Source organism: Solanum pennellii, chromosome 8 (genome assembly GCF_001406875.1).
Source record: "Solanum pennellii chromosome 8, SPENNV200".
Classification (NCBI taxonomy): domain Eukaryota; kingdom Viridiplantae; phylum Streptophyta; class Magnoliopsida; order Solanales; family Solanaceae; genus Solanum; species Solanum pennellii.
The window spans coordinates 70,124,604-70,143,825 of NC_028644.1; the positions used below are offsets into that span (position 1 = coordinate 70,124,604).

The 19,222-nt window shown below is 30.0% G+C and overlaps 2 protein-coding genes across 3 annotated transcripts; both read left to right on the plus strand.

Moving 5' to 3' along the window:
- The first annotated feature begins 1,163 nt into the window (after positions 1-1,163).
- Positions 1,164-6,703, plus strand: LOC107028480 (probable trehalase). Of its 2 annotated transcripts, none has more exons than XM_015229558.2 (11): positions 1,164-2,032; positions 2,773-2,892; positions 3,619-3,734; positions 3,908-4,008; positions 4,105-4,214; positions 4,313-4,385; positions 4,465-4,635; positions 4,726-4,813; positions 5,230-5,332; positions 5,429-5,642; positions 6,344-6,703. In XM_015229558.2, the coding sequence occupies exons 1-11, from the start codon at positions 1,464-1,466 to the stop codon at positions 6,425-6,427; spliced, it is 1,749 nt and encodes a 582-aa protein (XP_015085044.1). In that variant the 5' UTR covers positions 1,164-1,463; the 3' UTR covers positions 6,428-6,703. The 2 variants fall into 2 exon arrangements, with proteins under 2 accessions (XP_015085044.1, XP_015085045.1); XM_015229559.2 differs by having other exon boundaries at positions 1,167-2,032; positions 4,465-4,632.
- Positions 6,704-14,736: 8,033 nt separating this feature from the next.
- On the plus strand, positions 14,737-18,142 carry LOC107027191 (short-chain dehydrogenase TIC 32, chloroplastic). The gene is made up of 8 exons (XM_015228370.2): positions 14,737-15,278; positions 15,355-15,586; positions 15,697-15,776; positions 15,885-16,041; positions 16,720-16,801; positions 17,001-17,088; positions 17,390-17,436; positions 17,595-18,142. The coding sequence occupies exons 1-8, from the start codon at positions 15,155-15,157 to the stop codon at positions 17,796-17,798; spliced, it is 1,014 nt and encodes a 337-aa protein (XP_015083856.1). The 5' UTR covers positions 14,737-15,154; the 3' UTR covers positions 17,799-18,142.
- Positions 18,143-19,222: the final 1,080 nt, after the last annotated feature.

The window sequence follows — 19,222 nt, forward strand, 5'->3', positions numbered from 1 at the left end:
CTTTTATTGTTAACTGTTATAATTAAATGGATGGTTGAGCTGAATTTAGATTGATTAAATTGTTCATTTGAGTTAATAAGAGTTGTTCGGACAATAAACACCCTTATTTTAAATCTGAAGATTGTGAGTTCGAGTCACCGAGAAAGCAAAAAGGTGGGAGCTCCTAAGAGGGCTAAGAAAATGAACTTGCTATTAATCCGTTCAAAGTTATTTGAGTTGTGCTAAGCAATTTTTATTATGATTAGATATAACATATCAAATAAGCAAAACTATTTTAACAGGGTTCTTTATAAGTTAATTTGAGCTATATATTAATTCAATTTTTGAAACAACGGAATTGAACGGACAAATTTGGACCATCTTCACGACCAATAAACTTGATTTTGCCCGTTTAAATTTAAACGGATTGGATGAGTATAATTTAGTAGACTAATTTAATTTATCATGATCAATAAACTTGATTTTCTGGTTAACTGTAGCTACCCGTAACTGTTGCTCCATTCTCGAGGACACAAAGGGGCTGTTTTGGATAGCCGTTCTTTTTTTATTTCACTATATTTTTCACTCTACAAAGTTCACACTTATCCTAAAATGACACGAGTCCATTCATTTGCAGTCAAAAGTTTCAGTGAGAAATAATGGAATTTTGGAATAACGATAAAATTATTATTATGTGATTATAATTTGTCCACGAATTCAACCTATGAATTCAATTAATGATGTCGTCAGGATTGATGGTCTTCCTCGCATAAACTTGAATTGCACGCGATCTTTACTCAAATCTCGTATAAACATAAAAAGATTCATGCATCGAACTGTTTATAAGCACATATATGATATACGATCCAATATATTCGCTGGCATTGAACCATTTGAAAGTTTATATAAAGCTATTATTTTCGGAAAAAAATCATAATATTAATACTACAATATAATACATTATAAAATAATACGAAAAAATTATTCCACTCAAACATGTGGAGAAAGATGATTAGAAGGTAGAATTTTAACTTTAGCCTAACTTTTGTTGAAAACTTAAAAGACTATATTTACCTATGCTTTCTTTTGTCATCTTCCCACTATGAGTCGACAATCATTATAAAAGAACTCCTTTTTTAGTATAGCTTAATTAGTAACCGCTGATTACATTATTCTTTAGGTTTAAAAATTTATATTAGTGCATTAAAGTTAAATCATGTCCCTATTTGGAATAAGAATACTAGTACTGATTTAAAACAAACACTACGCTATATATCAAATAACACAAAATCAAGAATCTTTTCTGTGTTAATGTTTTTTCAATTAATAACTTGAAAGGCCACCCATTTTATTAAGTCGTTATCTTTCGATATACCTGCAAAAAATCCCATTGCCGGCCTGTTGTTACCAAAAAAAAGACATTTTTTTCTATCACATAAATTAGTTATGGCATCAGTATTGAACTCTTTAACTTGTTATACAACATGGGTAAAGCTATAATTTTTATGATATTTACAATGTCTATGAATATGATTAAAGCTGAAACTTGCAAATCCATTGATAAGGGTCCTGTAATCCCAACAACCCCTTTAGTGATTTTTCTTGAAAAAGTTCAAGAAGTTGCTCTTCAAACTTATGGCCATAACAGGTTTGATGCTAAACTGTTTGTTGATATGTCACTGAGAAAGAATCTTTCAGAAACAATTGAAGCTTTTAATAAGCTTCCAAGAATTGTGAATGGTTCAGTATCAAAGAGTGATTTGGATGGTTTTATTGGTAGTTATTTGAGTAGTCCTGATGAGGATTTGGTTTATGTTGAGCCTGTGGACTTTGTGGCTGAGCCTGAAGGCTTTTTGCCAAAGGTGAAGAATTCCGAGGTGAGGGCATGGGCATTGGAGGTGCATTCACTTTGGAAGAATTTAAGTAGGAAAGTGGCTGATCATGTATTGGAAAAACCAGAGTTGTATACTTTGCTTCCATTGAAAAATCCAGTTATTATACCGGGATCGCGTTTTAAGGAGGTTTATTATTGGGATTCTTATTGGGTAATAAGGTTAGTATATTTCCTTGCCTTTTTGTTTTAAATACAGTTGATGGTCAAAAACACATATGAAGTATCACATTTTTTTGCGAGTTTGTTTAATTATGAGGTATACACTTCGTGTGATAATTATGGTAGGAAAGTTGAACACCTAATGATTCGGGTAGGGAAATTGCAAAAACGTGATACTTTAGGTGTTTTTTGATCGTTATCTTTTTTAAATACTGTTATTAACTTTAGTATGTGCTGTTTAATTATTGTTGCTTCTGCTTGGTTTTCATGAACTAAATTGGTAAATTTGAAGTGAAAATGTAAAAAAGGGAAATGATAGAAGTTCAGCTCACACTATTCACAAGATTCAATTGTGTTGCTTTCTAGGGAGGTCATATTGTTAAAATCTGGACTTTGATAAAGCTGAAATTAAGAATTAGTGTGAATGTACAGCTTTGTCCTCCGCAATGTTCCATTCTTTTGTTAGATCTTCAAGTATTGAGGTTTCTAAACACAACTTTACGTTCAGTTAATATAAGTATATACTTGAAACATGCCTTTTTGACTTGTAAGTAATGTTTTCTTTGTTCTATACTTACATTAACTAGTCGAATAACAATCAGTCTCATCCTCAAGTGTTTTGTATGAAGTGATGATGCTTGCAACGTTGCATTCTGCGGTACTTCCTGGAGTTTGTGTCCCAATAGTTCTCTTTTTCTATGAGAATGTCTTATGCGTTAAACATATTTGTTGTGATGCAGGGGTTTGTTAGCCAGCAAAATGTATGAAACTGCAAAAGGGATTGTGACTAATCTGGTTTCTCTGATAGATCAATTTGGTTATGTTCTTAACGGTGCAAGAGCATACTACAGTAACAGAAGGCAAGCATTCATACATATTGATTCATAAAACTTACAGCTTTTAAGATGCTTTAACTTGTATGTATTGCCTTTATGCAAAAGTTTCGGATTCTGGGGGGTATTTTAAACCAATTTTGAATGGTGAATTTTTTCTGTCAATAGAGCCAATAGAACGTGCAAGCCAGTTAACTTCTGAATTTGACCCTAATTGAATTGCATACATAAAATGTTGCAGAAGGTGGCAATATCTAATAACACACCTAAGGGTGTAGCCTAGTGGTCAATAGAATGTGTTGACAACCCTGAGGTATTTGGTATAAATCCCAAGAGGCAAAAAGGCTAGATGATTTTTTTCCACTTTTCCAAGCCGTGGTGGATAGAGTTACCTGTAGATACACTGGTGGGATGTAGCAAGTAGTTGGTGGAATTAGTCGAGGTGCGCACAAGCTACGCTTGACACCATTATTATTCAAAAAAGAAGAATTTGCAGAGGGAGTAATTGTATCTCTTTCATATCTTAACTATTTTTCTGGAAAATCAGGATGTCCTCTTGTATTTGGGTCTTTTTTTAACTGCAAGTTGTCCTCTCTCTAGCATTTCTGTTGTTTTCTTAAGGGGTGAGGGTGGGGTGTTGGTTAGTGGCTAGAAAACTTACTAGGACTGACTGTATGTTAGTTACTGTTGTCATCTATTTTCTCTTTTCATGCTATGCAAATTCTTATTATATCTTATGTTTCACGTGTTCAGTCAGCCTCCTGTCCTGGCTGCGATGATTGTCGACATATTCAATCAGACAGGTGATTTAGATTTGGTTAGAAGATCCCTTCCTGCTTTGCTCAAGGAGAATCATTTTTGGAATTCAGGTACTATCTTGTTTTTTGTCGGTTCCTATTAAATAGTCTGATGCCTTTACTTGTGAATTTACAATAGTTTTTAGGCTTTGTTATGGTTCTTTTGGCTGAATTGCGTTTTGTTGTGGAAGCCTACGGGGAAGACTTTACTCATTTGTCATTGTCCACTTATTTGTTTGTTTAAGGAATACATAAGGTGACTATTCAAGATGCTCAGGGATCAAACCACAGCTTGAGTCGGTACTATGCTATGTGGAATAAGCCCCGTCCAGAATCATCAACTATTGTAAGGCTCCGCAACTCATATTCCTGACTTGGTTTTATCATGACCTTTGTACAAGGGTAAATTACAGGTTCTTTTTTTACTTTTTAATTTATATAGGACAGTGAAACAGCTTCCGTACTCCCAAATATATGTGAAAAAAGAGAATTATACCGTGAACTGGCATCAGCTGCTGAAAGTGGATGGGATTTCAGTTCAAGATGGATGAGGTATCACATTTCAGAAATTACAAAGCAGTGTTATAGTTCATTTATTCTCATTATAGTTTGATAATTCAAAGAATGACGGGTTTTAACTTCTATTGCAGCAACGGATCTGATCTGACAACAACTAGTACAACATCAATTCTACCAGTTGATTTGAATGCATTCCTTCTGAAGGTAATGTGTGGAATCTCTGAAAATTACACCTTAGAAATAGGAACTTGCATATAACCTGGCTTTTAAATTTGTCTAATAGATGGAACTTGACATAGCCTTTCTAGCAAATCTTGTCGGAGAAAGTAGCACGGCTTCACATTTTACAGAAGCTGCTCAAAATAGACAGAAGGCTATAAACTGTATCTTTTGGAATGCAGAGATGGGGCAATGGCTTGATTACTGGCTTTCCAACAGCGAGACATCTGAGGTGGTATATCTTGCATCAAGTCTTGCATATGTCTTCTCACTTTGAAAAACTAAAGAATTCTAACTTTTGTTTCGTTTAATTGTGATTTTTTAGGATATTTATAAATGGGAAGATTTGCACCAGAACAAGAAGTCATTTGCCTCTAATTTTGTTCCGCTGTGGACTGAAAATTCTTGTTCAGGTTTGCATCTATCTGTAATGCCGTTTCCTCTGTACTTTCCCATTCTCGGAGACTTAAACTGTGGAATTTTGACTTTGTATGTCAAACCAAGCTCCAACCATCTGAATGATACATTTACAAAGATAATACCTATAACATTCAGAAAGAAAGGAAGAAACTGAACTTAAAACACATGCAAAGCTTATCACCGTTCATCGGGTACGTCTAGTAGAGTTAGTTGCCCTCGTAAAACTGCTAAAATTTTGACCCTGGACTTGTTTGGACTGTCCATGATGTTCTTATTAGTTTTTCAAGAAATAAGCCAATGCCTCATCTCGTTTTGGTCCCAAAATCAGTAGACTTTCTAAGTGATATTTACCGATATAGACATTACTACTTGAGCATATAATGATGTTTTTGCTTTGTTATGATTGAAGATAATAATATCACAACTCAGAAAGTAGTTCAAAGTTTCATGAGCTCGGGCTTGCTTCAGCCTGCAGGGATTGCAATGACCTTGTCTAATACTGGACAGCAATGGTACATTGCTTACCTTAGCTCTCACTGAAATAAAGGAAAGAATCATGATACTACAGTGCCTTTCAATCTTTTATATCTCATATTTGTCTACAACAGGGATTTTCCGAATGGCTGGCCCCCCCTTCAACACATAATCATTGAAGGTCTCTTAAAGTCCGGACTAGAAGAGGCAAGAACCTTAGCAAAAGACATTGCTATTCGCTGGTTAAGAACTAACTATGTCACTTACAAGAAAACCGGTGCTATGTATGAAAAATATGATGTCACAAAATGTGGAGCATATGGAGGTGGTGGTGAATATAAGCCCCAAGTAAGTGCATGATGCAATTTTGGTACCTGAAATATATTAGTTAACAAATATTTTGATTAATCTCCTTGGAAAAGCAAATAGCTTGTTTCATGAACAAATTATTTTTCATTTACATTTATACACAGTTCTAGCCTCTTGCAGAATGCAGGGTAAGGCTGCCTACAATAGACCATTTTGATCCAGCCCTTCCTTGGACCCCGCGCATAGCGTAAGCTTAGTACACCGGACTGTCCTTTTTTACATTTTACACACAGTTCTAACAGTTTGTTGTACTAGAGCTCTCCCTGTTCAAGAAGAAATATTAATTGTCAAAGTGATATAGATAACATTTGCATACTCAAAAGTTTTTGGTTTCACTAATATGTTATGTTATAGCTATGTTACAAGGTTTTAGGTGTACTTTGAATCATACAATAAAAAGATTCTACTCTCGATAATCCTGAAAGTTTTGAGATGTAATCCTAGTTGGACATGTGTTACTGAACATGGGAACAGAGCTATAGTTCTACTTGCAGGTTTGGCAAAACCCATAGATTCGGTTCAGACCCAACATTATCCAGAACTCATTGTCTTTTAATTAATCCAGGATCTATAAACTCAACTCAAAATTCTGCCTTCGACTCTGACTGTACTAGACATCATATTGAGCACACTGAATCCATTTTACTTTTAAAATGACTAATACTTGTGTCTGAATGCAGACGGGTTTCGGATGGTCAAATGGCGTTGTACTGGCACTTCTAGAGGAATTTGGATGGCCTGAAGATTTGAAGAATGACTGCTAATGAGCAAGTAGAATAACCAAATGAAACATCATTGAGTTTTGTTTTCCTCTTCTGTTAAAATAAGCTGCAGTGGTTTTGCTGATAGTTTATGTTTTGTATTATTTCATAAGGTTTTGAACCATATCAAGTGATATCACCATTTGTTCGGACTCTTCGAACACCATCAAGTGTGGATCAGATTTTTGTAAAAATAGTGCATTTTTGAAGAATCCGATAACATAGACCAACATGGATCTATTAAACAGCTTACTAAATGAACATATTAATTTATTTGTACGACCCTTCTGTCTTTTAAACTTTCACATGCAGTATGCTTCTCTACCTGCACAAGGTAAAAATGCACATACGTAGGACTAAATACGAAAATCCTTAGAATTCAGATATATCCGGCACAATTTGAAATATATCGTATTTTAAAAGATGTTTATTTGAAATTCAAAATCTTTTTATGGAGTTTTAATTTTATCTGTTCAAACACCATAATAGTTTGAATTCACTAAGTTCAAATCTCACTATTTGCCTTTTTATCTAAATTGAAATGGTTTAAAACAATTTCTTGAAATGTCCATGTTTTTCCTCATTTACCAAATTTCATGTGGTTTTTCTTTACCAGGAAAATTTTCCAAATTAGTTCATTAGTCATATCTCCAACTAATTAAAGTTTTTTTTTTTTTAGAAAAAAAAAATTAGTTGAAAAGAAAAATACATAATCGAGTTTAATGATTAACTTGCTTTTTACCCAAAGCATAGTAATAAAATCATGAAAACTTCCCCACTACTTAATTTAGAGGTGAAATAATTAAAACCAAACAAAAAAAGTAAAAACAGATTAGACAATTCAGCAAAGGAGTAATCATATAACTTTCTGGTAGTCAATTTAAACAATAATGTGACAAAATAAAGGAATATTTTAAATAATTTTCAAAATTTATAGCTTCAAATTTTTCATAAGAAAGAAAAAAAAGGAAATTTGCTTTAAAGCTTGGCCCTCAGATTGAAATTAAGATGAAGTGAATAACTTGCTTTTTTATGGTCTTATCTACTTCCTCCTTTCCATATAAGTTGTCGTTATATATCGACATTACTAAATTATTCATTCCAAAATAATTATCAATATAGAATTAATTTTGAAAAATTATGTTTTGCTTTTAAAATTACATCGAAAGAGTTGAGAAAATTTTATAAAAAATATTTTTTATTTATAATTTCTGAAAAAATGAATGAAAGAAAAATACGACAACTAACATAAAATGAAGGGAGTATTAATTTGCTTTTTCTCTTTTTTTTGGTTGACTTGCTTAAAAGAGAAAGGGAAATGTTAATCCTTCATTTACATTGGAAATTGGCCATTGCATTATATGATGCCAACCTAACACTAAAGTCTTGTTATAGAGAAAATAATTTAGTGACAGCTCAATCCACTAAACCAATAAAATTTTCTTATAAATCAAACAGCTATATACATGATATATCCCCACGAGCATAGTGTAAAAATAATAATCATGGTTTGGTTAAATCAAATCAATGTTTTTTAATTGTTGATTTCATTGATCCCTTGATTGGGTACAAAGAACTAGTCATAACAGTGATGTTAATGAAATGGCAAGTCCAATCATAAGTTTGTAGAATCGAATAAAATTAAATACCTAATAAATTTCTTTTTTTGCATTTATTTTGATGACACAAGGCAAATTTAAAAAGATTGTCATATGAGAATTTTCGAATTTATACTTATCTTCAACTATATGAAGTAATTTTTTTTTGTTTTTAAATGTCTAAATATCATTCTCAACTTTTAAAGTTGATATGTCGTTATAAGATGATGTTAAATAATGGATCTTATCAACGTCAGAATAATAATAATAATAATAATATGTAGCTAGCAAATTTTTTTATTTTGCCTTTTTTGATGTCCTTGATGGTCGAAGACATTTTAAAAGGTTGCTCTTTCGTCCTTCACTTCTAATGTTACATTGTTAGAAGGTGATATTAAATGAAAGAATCTTATCAACATACATAAAATAATAAGTTATAAGTTAAATCAATAATTTTTTAACTTAAAATTCGACGAATTTAAAATTCTAAATTTATCTCAATATTACATTTCTTTAATTAAAGAAATTTTAGTTAAGGATTAGTGAACTGTTCCAAAGACAATGGAGCTAGTTGTCTCCCCCTCTTTTTTCCAACATCAGTAGAATGAATTGAAAAAAAGGTTAATAATTAATTAAGTTAATTAATCTTTATGCTAAAATTAATTGTGGATAGCAATACGTAAGAGATGATCTCAGCAGATACATGCATAATTTTATGTTAGTGGTAGGGCAATTGATTATATAAATAATGATTATTCACTTTAACCAACACTTACAAAAGCCTAATTTTTTGGAGATTAGCATTAAAAGATACTGAACATGTTTGTTTAGGTACTAAATGATATGAACTTAATATTATAAATATTATTTTAATTTTTACCCAATCAGCAGTTAGCACCCACAGAATTGGAGGGTTGGGTTTGGTAATCTCTGAGCATTATGTTGATTTTTTGAGATTAAGCTATTTAATTAGTGACTTTATGACTAGATAAACCAAATTGCTTTTTTTTTTTTTTACATTTTCATTTCTTTAATTATCTCTTCCTTCTTTTTGTTTTGTTTTGTGTGCTTGCTTGATTTACTTAATTGTTGATTTATATTGCTTTTCAAATTAGATTTAAGGGATAACAACACTTAGTAATTGGTATATGTTGTTTTCAATCCTTTGTAATTTTTTACTCGATAATATATTTAACGTTTAATTGATTAAAATATGTGTTTTGGTCTTTTAGAGTAGAAAAAATATTATATTTGATTTTATAGAATGATAGTATTAACGAATATGAAGTAATATAAAATCTAACATAACACTTGAGGATGGAACGATTAATATTTTGGTTAAATTTGTGAATATTCACAAGCAACTGGGCTAGAACAGCGTAATTCATAAAATTAAAAAATTTAATATGCTTAGTCAGATATTATAATGATTATAATAAAAATTTATCAATAATAGAGGGCCAACAAATAATATACTATCAATGTTAGATTTAATTAAAAGGCATTATTGTCATAGGAAATATATAGTTGGTTTAGTAATTTTGGCTTCTTGTTCCTTTTGTTTTTATCTTAATGAAGTTAGATTACAAGAAATAGTAGTTTAATTATTATAATTAATTAAAATTAGCATTTCCTTGAAAGTAGACAAATGATATCAGTATAATAGAGGCTTAATTCATAAGAAAATAAAAGGATGATTAATTTATATATCCTTCAATAATTTGCATAACTAAAAGGGCATAATTTATCATCATGGAAAGGTGGTTGTGGATGCAATATAGTAGATTAGTCAAATCAAAGGATGATTAATATAATTGGGGAAAAAAAAAGATAGAAAGATTCCAAAAATTAAAACCTTAGTTTATTTTTTTACTTAAAAAAAAACTAATTAATTTCAAAGAAGGGTCCAATGCAAGATCTGGGGCTCCCACATAAAAAGAGTGGCAATGATTGAAGTATGGTAGTAATTGAATGGCTCCATTTTGTGTTGCTTTCATTTTAAAATACACCTTTTTAATTTGAAATTTCAGATTTTGTGGATGTTTATATATAAAAAAGTTAGTGGAAAAACTATGAAAATTGTCCATTAGCATATGGAGTGGAGTCCTATATATTTATTTATTTTATTAATCCTAAGTTTCTTTCCTCAATATATGCATGCAGTCAACTATTTGAGGCTCTTTGCATATTTAACTTGAGCTAGGTTGAAGCATGTTCTCTTTAAATAGGGAATCAACTTTCGTTTGGACTTACGATTCAGATCATAAATTTTAAATTTTTACTAAAAACATGATTTGGGATCCCAAACATGCTTTTAATATTTTTGGTCTAAAACTTGATTTATAAGTTTATTTTTTATTTAAGAAAATAAAAAAGATTCATTATTACAAATTTTGAAGAAAAAAAAATTCGATGCTCTACATAAAGAGATTATTTGTACCATGTGAAAAAATAACTAGTTAATACTGTTATTGAGTAGTGAATCTTTATAAAATTATACGAATTTGAAAATCTGAATTATAAATACTTATTTGAAAAAAATATATAGAGATATATATACACATATTATATATGATCTATGTTGTTCGGAATATTCTTAAGTCTTGAAACATTTTTTTTCTTGGTCAAATTCATACTATAAATGATATATCTCTACTTATTCTATTGAATATACATTAAACATATCACTATTAATTGTTTAGAGTTGGTGTTTGTGTTAACCTGTAGATATCTTGATCAATTTTAAAATTATTTCACATTACAGAAATACTTGAATGACTTTACTCATTAAAACTTTAAAATATAGGAAAACAAATAAACTAGAGATGGAGTATTTGTTATTGTGGGAACATTCTAAAAGAAAGCATGCATAATTACTCAACCCATTGGATTCCCCAATATTTTCTTTCTTCTTGTCCCAATTAAGCAGTACATTGCATGGCTTTCAATGCAAGTCAAAGGGGGAATGATGCATTAAAATAGATTCATCAAACCCAATGTTCAAATTCAAACACAATTAATGTAGAAATAAAATATACTCCATATATAGTAGCTCCTTAGTTTTATTTTATAGAGTAATAAATTAGTAATGTTACGATTTAAGAAAGTATTCGACTAATTTAAATTTATATTATGAAGATTATGGTAAAAGAATAAATGTTTTTTATTCAGGATTTAAATTTAAATTTTTTTCACGATGTCAGATTTTTTAGTGATAAAAAAAGGTGTTTATAAACACACTAAACAAGAAGCATCATCTTCAAAGCTAGGAATTGCACCTCAATTACTTAATCTTTTATAAATAAACATATTTTTATGCATAGACATACATATTATGAGTTGGTCCACCTTTGAGAGTTGAACAAATAATGGTCTATGAATGGGAAAATTTTCAAGAATCTCATTTTAATTACACTACTACATTATAGGGCATTTCCCTATGTGGGAATCTAAGTTGTTAGTCAAAACTTTTCCCATGTGCTCTTATTAGAAAATTCATAATATGATTTCTTTGTATCTATGACTTGCTTCTTCAAAAGCATACAAATCTTCCTTTTGAAAATTAACCACTCTTTTCATGTTTAATGTTTTTTTTTCCTTTAATAAGAGTAGGGGTGGGGGGTTAACTCAGTGTGAAGTGTATGTTGTACCCTTTCTAGAAGGCTATATGCTCCAATGTGTATGGGTAAGTAGTTCTTGTATAATTTTACTTGTGACTTATTGTAATTTATTTCGATTAAAAAAATACTTGTTTTACCTAAACACTTTTTAATAGTTGATATTTTAATTTAAATATCTTTTTTTTTATTCCGAAATTAAAAAAGTTTATGAACTTAGAAAGTTACAAACTTAAAGTAAGTGTATAAAAAATGAACTTTGGGCTAGATTATATATAGCTAGACCAGATAAGTAGAGTGTGAATAATATTATATGAGGGTCAAACATGGAGTAAATAAAAAATTGAAAATACCATGATATATATTAGTACTATTTAATAATTTAAAACTTGGTCTAACTCAAGTAAAAAATTATTTCATGAAATAATATTCTTATAATACATCGCACCATCCAATACCGATGAGACTTCCAACATAAGCATCACCTCGTTTATTATTTAGCCTTTGTATCATACATAATTAATAAAAGCGAAAATCAGTTTCTTATTAAGAATTTATCTATTTCAAGGTTCAAAATCAAATTTTTAAAAAGTAATTAATACGAAAAATTTTCATCCATCCTATCTTTTTTTAACTAAAAGAAAGTTAACAAGACGTGTTGTATACTATGACATGAACAATCAAACAAAATTGTGGTCATACAAATTAAAATAACAGTAGCAAATATCCTTACGGAATGAAAAAAACCTGAAATTTGTGTAAACAACAAAAAGGGCATAGTATTTTATTGCTAAATAAACAAATTGCTTTTTCTAAGCTATAAATATAAATAAAAGTACACTCCCCTACCAACTAAAAATCTAATCGTATATTATGTAATCTTTAATTAGAAAACTTATTATTAAATTATTTATCATAAAAAATATTTTACATTATTTATCATATAAAATTAATTTAATACAAATATAAAATATCGAAAAAAAAAAGGAGGTCCCCCCGCAGCAAGGCACGGGGATTGAAGAAGTGCTACAAAAAGCTGCATTTTCGTGGCTTCTTTTCCTTTTAATAAGTAATATATTTATATATATATATATATATATAAAAAAAAAGGTCCTACCAATCTTTTTATTATCTCAACTAAGTTGCAAACTCACAAAGGACAATGCCAAACGTGAAGTTAAATAATCATTTAATTCTCTTTTTAGTTAAGTATTACTTAATAAATAAATAAATAAAAGGTTGATTTATGATAACTAAAAGCTCATTATACATTTGGATCGTAGCGTTTTCTTGCTAGATTACAACCATTATGTATTCATCATATTGGGATCTCATTAGATTCATGATTGGAAGGTGATGACTATATATTCTTCTAGTTAACATAAAGTAGTAAAGTACTTTACCTCCTTAATTTATAACAATAAATCAAGTTGCTAATATGAATTAAATTATTTTCCCATATAATTGTTGTTATTAGTAATATGTATTACCTTCAAAGGAAAGGGAAGAGATTAGAATTGTCATTTACCCCTTCAATATCTTATACACGAAATTATTACTATTTAAAAATTTAGACGATGAAAATAATTTTTTCAATAGTTACAGGGAAAAATTATCTAATTACACAAATATTTTTATTATATTTATGACTTTTTTCTATGATTTGAAATAATAATATATCGCTTCACTATTTCATGTCAAATTTCAAGTTAGACAATACACCTTGATACATATTTTATTGCTATCAAACACGCTGAAATAGGGAGAGAGGGGAGAGAGAAGTTTTTTGTGTATTTCAAATACATGCAAATCACACTAGATAAATGTATTTGACATGTATCATGGTTACAATGTATCTAGAAAAAAATTACACATAATTTTGACCACATGTATATGAACATATCTGGACGCACTAATACATATATTTGAAGTCCAAATTATTATAAAATTCATATTATTACATAGCATATATATAAATAATTACCTCCTAAACTAGTGATATTTCTATAAATTATCATGTATATAAAATATCTGAGTCAGCTTACGCCATAAGAACCAGATTTTCTAGTATTATATCTCCAAAAGAAATCGAATATTATGATTATTATCTTTCAAACCTTTTTTTTTTTAGAAGGATAGAAAAAAAGATATATTTTAATAAAAATATAAAAATAAAGTTTGAAAGTGAGAATGATTGACCAGTAACTTTACTATCCCTTCGAGGCTGTAGATTGACTCATCTCCACCCTCACGTGCGATTCTTCTTTGACGATAAGATTAGATTATTATTATAACGATTAATTAATTAGTTAGTTATTATAATGATTAATCAATAAATTATTATATTATTGATTAATTATATGTAGTAAGTAATTTTATTATTTAATTACTCGTAAATGTCCTCTACAGTTCATCTTGACACCTGTGCCACCTCCTTTAATAATCGCCGACTATTGCTATTGGCCAATTTATTTATTTTTATTTGGCTTGAAAAAATATTAACAGAATCCTTTATGATTGTTCATTGCTTTAATGATGGTATTACAAACTTTAATCAAAAGGGATTTGACTAAAAGTGCAGATAGATGCTAGCATCAACAATTTTAAAACATGTTTATAAATTCATAATCATAAAAAAAAAACAAATTTTTATTAATATTAAAAATGCCAAAGTAGACTAGTTCTCTGCGCCAAATAAATCTCACATTAGTTAGTTTTCAGTAATTCTTTCTCCAAAATATATATTATTAATGTTATAGTTTATTTAAAGAAAGATTATATATACTATTTCTTTTTGATGGACACATATATATTAATCGTAAGTTAGCACTTAATAATTAAGCAATAAATGACTTATATCTTTAAATTTATCGTTTTAATATTGTTTTTTTACTACTAAACTGTCTAAAGTATGTGTAAATCAATTCCAAAACTGTAAAAAGTGGTTAGGGGTAAAGTTTGTTAAGATTCTAATGACTATTATAATTAGTACTCCTACTAAATACAATTAAAAAATTAATCTCAATCAGTGACAAAGATGTAATCCTCTATTAGCGTCTTAAATGATTCCCTTAATCCCTACCATCCCCTTATTATAAAATTCCCATTTCCTCTTCCTCTTTTTTCCACACAAATCCATTAGCCTCCACAATCTCCATAACTATTCTCTCTCTATCAGTTTCTCTGTATACTGCTTCTTCTCTTTTTAGAGTAGAAAATCGCAGGCCTATAGTTGTACTAGTTTCGCCTTTTTGTGTTCTGAATCACTGCAAAGTGTGTAAGGTTTCGGCTATCGCATCAACAACAGTCAATAGCAACTACCCTTTCTTTTTTTTCGTTTTCGGTTTTCCCAATTGTTATGGTGTATGGACCACTAAAACTGCAAAAAGTTGTTTTCTGTGAAAGCAATTTCTGGAAGGAAAATCAAGCATAGTGTGTTTGTTGTACAGCAGTACTGTAGTTACTAGTAACAAACCACTGTATCACATAGAGAGCGTGAAAAATTAACCGAAAAAATGCTTGAAACGGTGAAGTACTTGCTTGGTTCCGCCGGAGCTAGCGGTTACGGTTCAAAATCCACTGCTGAGAACGTCACCGAACAGTCTCCTGATCTTCGGTCGGTCACCGCTATTATCACTGGTAAGGATTTTCATTGAAAAAAATTGATTAAATGAAATTTTATCTCATTTCTGATCTGAGCATGTGATATATGCAGGTGCGACGTCAGGAATTGGATCAGAGACGGCGAGAGTTCTGGCAAAACGTGGTGTTAAGCTGATTTTACCGGCGCGTAGCGTAAAAGCGGCAGAGGAAACAAAAACTCGAATCCTATCTGAAGTGCCGGAGGCGGAGATTATCGTTATGGCTCTCGATCTTAGCTCTCTGAGTTCCGTACGGAATTTCGTCGCTGAATTTGAATATCTGAATTTTCCTCTCAATCTTCTCATGTAAAGCTTCATTCACTATAATTAACCTCTTTAGTTCCGATCAGCTGTGTATATTAGTGATTAGTTTTCTAATTTTATTTTGAAGTCACGTTTTATCTGTTTGTTTGCAGAAACAACGCCGGAAAATTCGCTCACCAGCATGCCATTTCTGAGGATGGAATTGAGATGACTTTTGCTACTAATCACTTAGGTAAATTTTCAACTGTTTTCTCTCTCGTTTACATGCATGTGAAAAAGTTTTTTGATACCGATTAAATTAATCATTCATTTTTAAAAATTTATGTGTGCAAAACTTCAGGCCATTTCCTTTTGACAAAGCTTTTACTGAAGAAGATGATCGAGACGGCTAATGAAACGGGCGTTCAAGGAAGAATAGTGAATGTATCCTCAAGCATCCATGGCTGGTTTTCCGGCGACTCGATTCAGTACCTCCGACTGATCACTAAAGACAAAAGGTGAACTTTATTCATTATTATCTCTTCCGTAACCGTTTTGAATAATCGGGGAAAAGTACAATGCCTTACTTTCATAGGACTTTGTACTGAAATAAATGCATTATTGGTAGAAGATAATATAGGATTTCAAAGTATAATATATATTCGTGTATTCACTAGTATTTCTGAAAATAAAATATAATATTTGTATATTGAAAGACGTTTTTATAATATTATATATACACGGACTGCTGGCCTCTTGCAATTTTTTATTATCTGGATTTAAGATTTGACTATGTAAAAAATTCGCAAATTTTTTGAAAATTAAATTTATATCTATTATCATCATTGTATTAAATTAAATCTGAATGGATTTAGACTAAAATATATGATGTGGTGTTCAACCATGATTTGTTAGTGAACTTCAACTGACTTAACAAAAAAAACGTAGTTAATTATGCACAGTCGGAACTTAAAATATGGTTAAATCATTGCATCGGATGAATGAGGTTGTTTATCTTCTAGCAAGATGTCTCATTTTTGAGCTTTAAACGACGATTTTTAAAAAAAAATCATTTCATTATAAATACAAATTTAATCGAGTAACAAATTAAAATTAAAAAGACTATTGGAAAAGAAGTAAACATAATTAGCTTGATTTAATTGTAAAAGAGAGTAATTTGTCTTGTTATTGGACAGTCAATACGATGCGACACGTGCATATGCTCTCTCGAAGCTGGCTAATGTTTTGCACACCAAGGAGCTGGCTCGGGTATTGAAAGTAAGTCCAAAATTTTCTCTCTCCTTTTTTTTTAAAAAAAAAAAGAAAAAAGCTTTTCGAAAAAAAATGTTATTTATTGATTTAGGAAAAAGTGAAATTTGTTGGCTTGCTCCTGATTCATTAGAAGATTGAATTATTTGTTTGCGTTAAGATACTAGAAATTAAATTTAGATGTCTTTTTGTCTTTTAAATGTTGCAGAAAACGGGGGCAAATGTGACAGTCAATTGTGTTCATCCTGGAATTGTAAGAACTAGACTCACTAGAGAACGAGAAGGCCTCGTCACTGGTACTTCTTTTTTTCACCAACCATTAATTAAGTTGATTAAATTTTTTTAAGTAGATTAGATTGATCAAAATAATTTAGAAAATCAAAGTTTACAAAAACTAGCAGCGTGATTAGTTACCTCGTTTGACAAAATAAAGAAAAAGCTTGAATCGTGTGGTTTAAAATTTATAGTAAAATATATTATGTTCCAAAAAACTCTCAAATCATGTAAACTATCAGAATTAGGGAGAATAATGAACACATCAACTTATTACATTAAACCAATCCCATAACTCATGATTTTTGTTTTTTATAAATGCAGATCTGGTATTCTTTTTGACCTCAAAACTCTTGAAGACTATTCCACAGGTTAGTTTTCTCATACCCATCATCTCAAAATCTGCACCCTAAGGGAATGTAATATTTATATAGACATCAATGGTTGATTCTTTATATTGAAAAAAACATAACGATAAACTATATGCAAGCATGATTACTTATATGACGTTTATTGATATAAATTTCAGGCAGCTGCAACAACTTGCTATGTTGCTACTCACCCAAGACTTGCAAATGTGAGTGGAAAATATTTTGCAGACTGTAATGAAGTTTGTTCTTCAAAGTTGGGTTCCAATTCAACAGAAGCAGCACGCATATGGTCAGCTTCAGAGATCATGGTTGCCAAAAATTCAAATGCAAATTTAGATCCATTGGAGGCCAGCTTACTCTGACGCTCAAAGCGACTCGTTCCTTTGCTGCGGAGGATTTAAAACAGGCTATAAACAGAAAATAGTTAGTTCTTATATGGTGTAGGACTTCTGGCATAATGAGAAAGATATAAGTGAGTTCATGTATAAAGGAAAAGTTTTTGCAGCAACATATACAGTATATATATACACAAACCTAGCTAGCCAGGAGTATGTTCATCTATTTAGTAAGCTAAAAACTCCTATTATAATATGTACATTGGTTTTATTTGTTCGTTTAGTTTGTTAATGTTAAATTTTACCAGTCGTAATGGTTTGTCAGTTTGTTCTACATTTAATTTGGTGAAAAATTGTGATTGGGCAGTTCATTTTACATGTAATTGGTGTACACAGTTGTTATACTTAATTTAAAATGTTTAATTGTAGAATAACTCAATTTGCAAAAAATAATTAAAAGGATGTATTAATTTGTTTTTAGAGTAGGGCAAGAAATTTAAGAAAGATGGAATCAATAACATGGGTTCGTTAGTTTCCATGTGGGTGATAATTTTTATTTTCTGGGGTATCTTTGATGGGTTAATTAGGGGCCTACTAACATGTATCAGGTGCTAAGGCAAGCGTGTGTGGGAGCTGAAAAATAGTAGTATTAAATTAAAGGACAGAAATATCAGAATTATTATTTTCTAAAATATAAAATATACGTAAATGAAAGTGATCTTATGTATGTGTTTAAATTCGAATACGTGGATGTTGATGTAAAATTGATGAGTTCTTAAATTAAGCACATTCATTCAACTAATAAATTAGATTTATTGAGATTAAATTTTATATTTTAAAATTTAAATCTCGACTCATGCGAAGTAAAATATTTTATATTTTTTTAAAAAAATAAGTGAGAGGAAGATTCAAATTATAATGCAAAAATGCTTTTATAAATTGAGATCATGAATTTATCACCAAATTAAATGAACTACAAGCCAATTGAAATCTAAAATCGGTTTTAGGAACTACTACGTTGTAATTATTCTATGTTGGAAATAAACATAAAAAGTTTCTTGAGTAATAAATAATAACAAATCTTTTTAATATCTTGATTATTTAATTTGTGTCACTTGCTTTTCTTTTTATTATTTTTTTAAAAAAAAAGTACATTTCTAAATTTTGAAATAACTGACTTACACTTTCTATTTAATCCTTAACAAAAAGAACTTTTATAACCATATCAATTTTACATATTTAAGAATTAAGATCACAAGTTAGCATTAATTTTATTGTCATCTAAATGTTATGACATGCTAAAGTTCACTAGTGTCAAAATGCTCTATTTGTTCTTAAATTTCATATCGATTCAAATGAATTCACATAAGACAAAAGAGTAATTTTTAAATGAAAATAATCATATTTACACTTTTACTTTGAAATTTAATTTAAATAAATCCTCAAAATTT

What these genes read in the sequence shown, in the direction of transcription:
- LOC107028480 (XM_015229558.2), top strand. Translation starts at nt 1,464, where the DNA reads ATGGGTAAAGCTATAATTTTTATGATATTTACAATGTCTATGAATATG. An exon ending in TTCAGTTCAAGATGGATGAG is followed by an intron (nt 4,215 to 4,312) that starts GTATCACATTTC and finishes CTTCTATTGCAG; the next exon opens with CAACGGATCTGATCTGACAA. An exon ending in GTGGTGAATATAAGCCCCAA is followed by an intron (nt 5,643 to 6,343) that starts GTAAGTGCATGA and finishes GTCTGAATGCAG; the next exon opens with ACGGGTTTCGGATGGTCAAA.
- LOC107027191 (XM_015228370.2), top strand. Translation starts at nt 15,155, where the DNA reads ATGCTTGAAACGGTGAAGTACTTGCTTGGTTCCGCCGGAGCTAGCGGT. An exon ending in AGCTGGCTCGGGTATTGAAA is followed by an intron (nt 16,802 to 17,000) that starts GTAAGTCCAAAA and finishes TAAATGTTGCAG; the next exon opens with AAAACGGGGGCAAATGTGAC. An exon ending in TCTTGAAGACTATTCCACAG is followed by an intron (nt 17,437 to 17,594) that starts GTTAGTTTTCTC and finishes TATAAATTTCAG; the next exon opens with GCAGCTGCAACAACTTGCTA.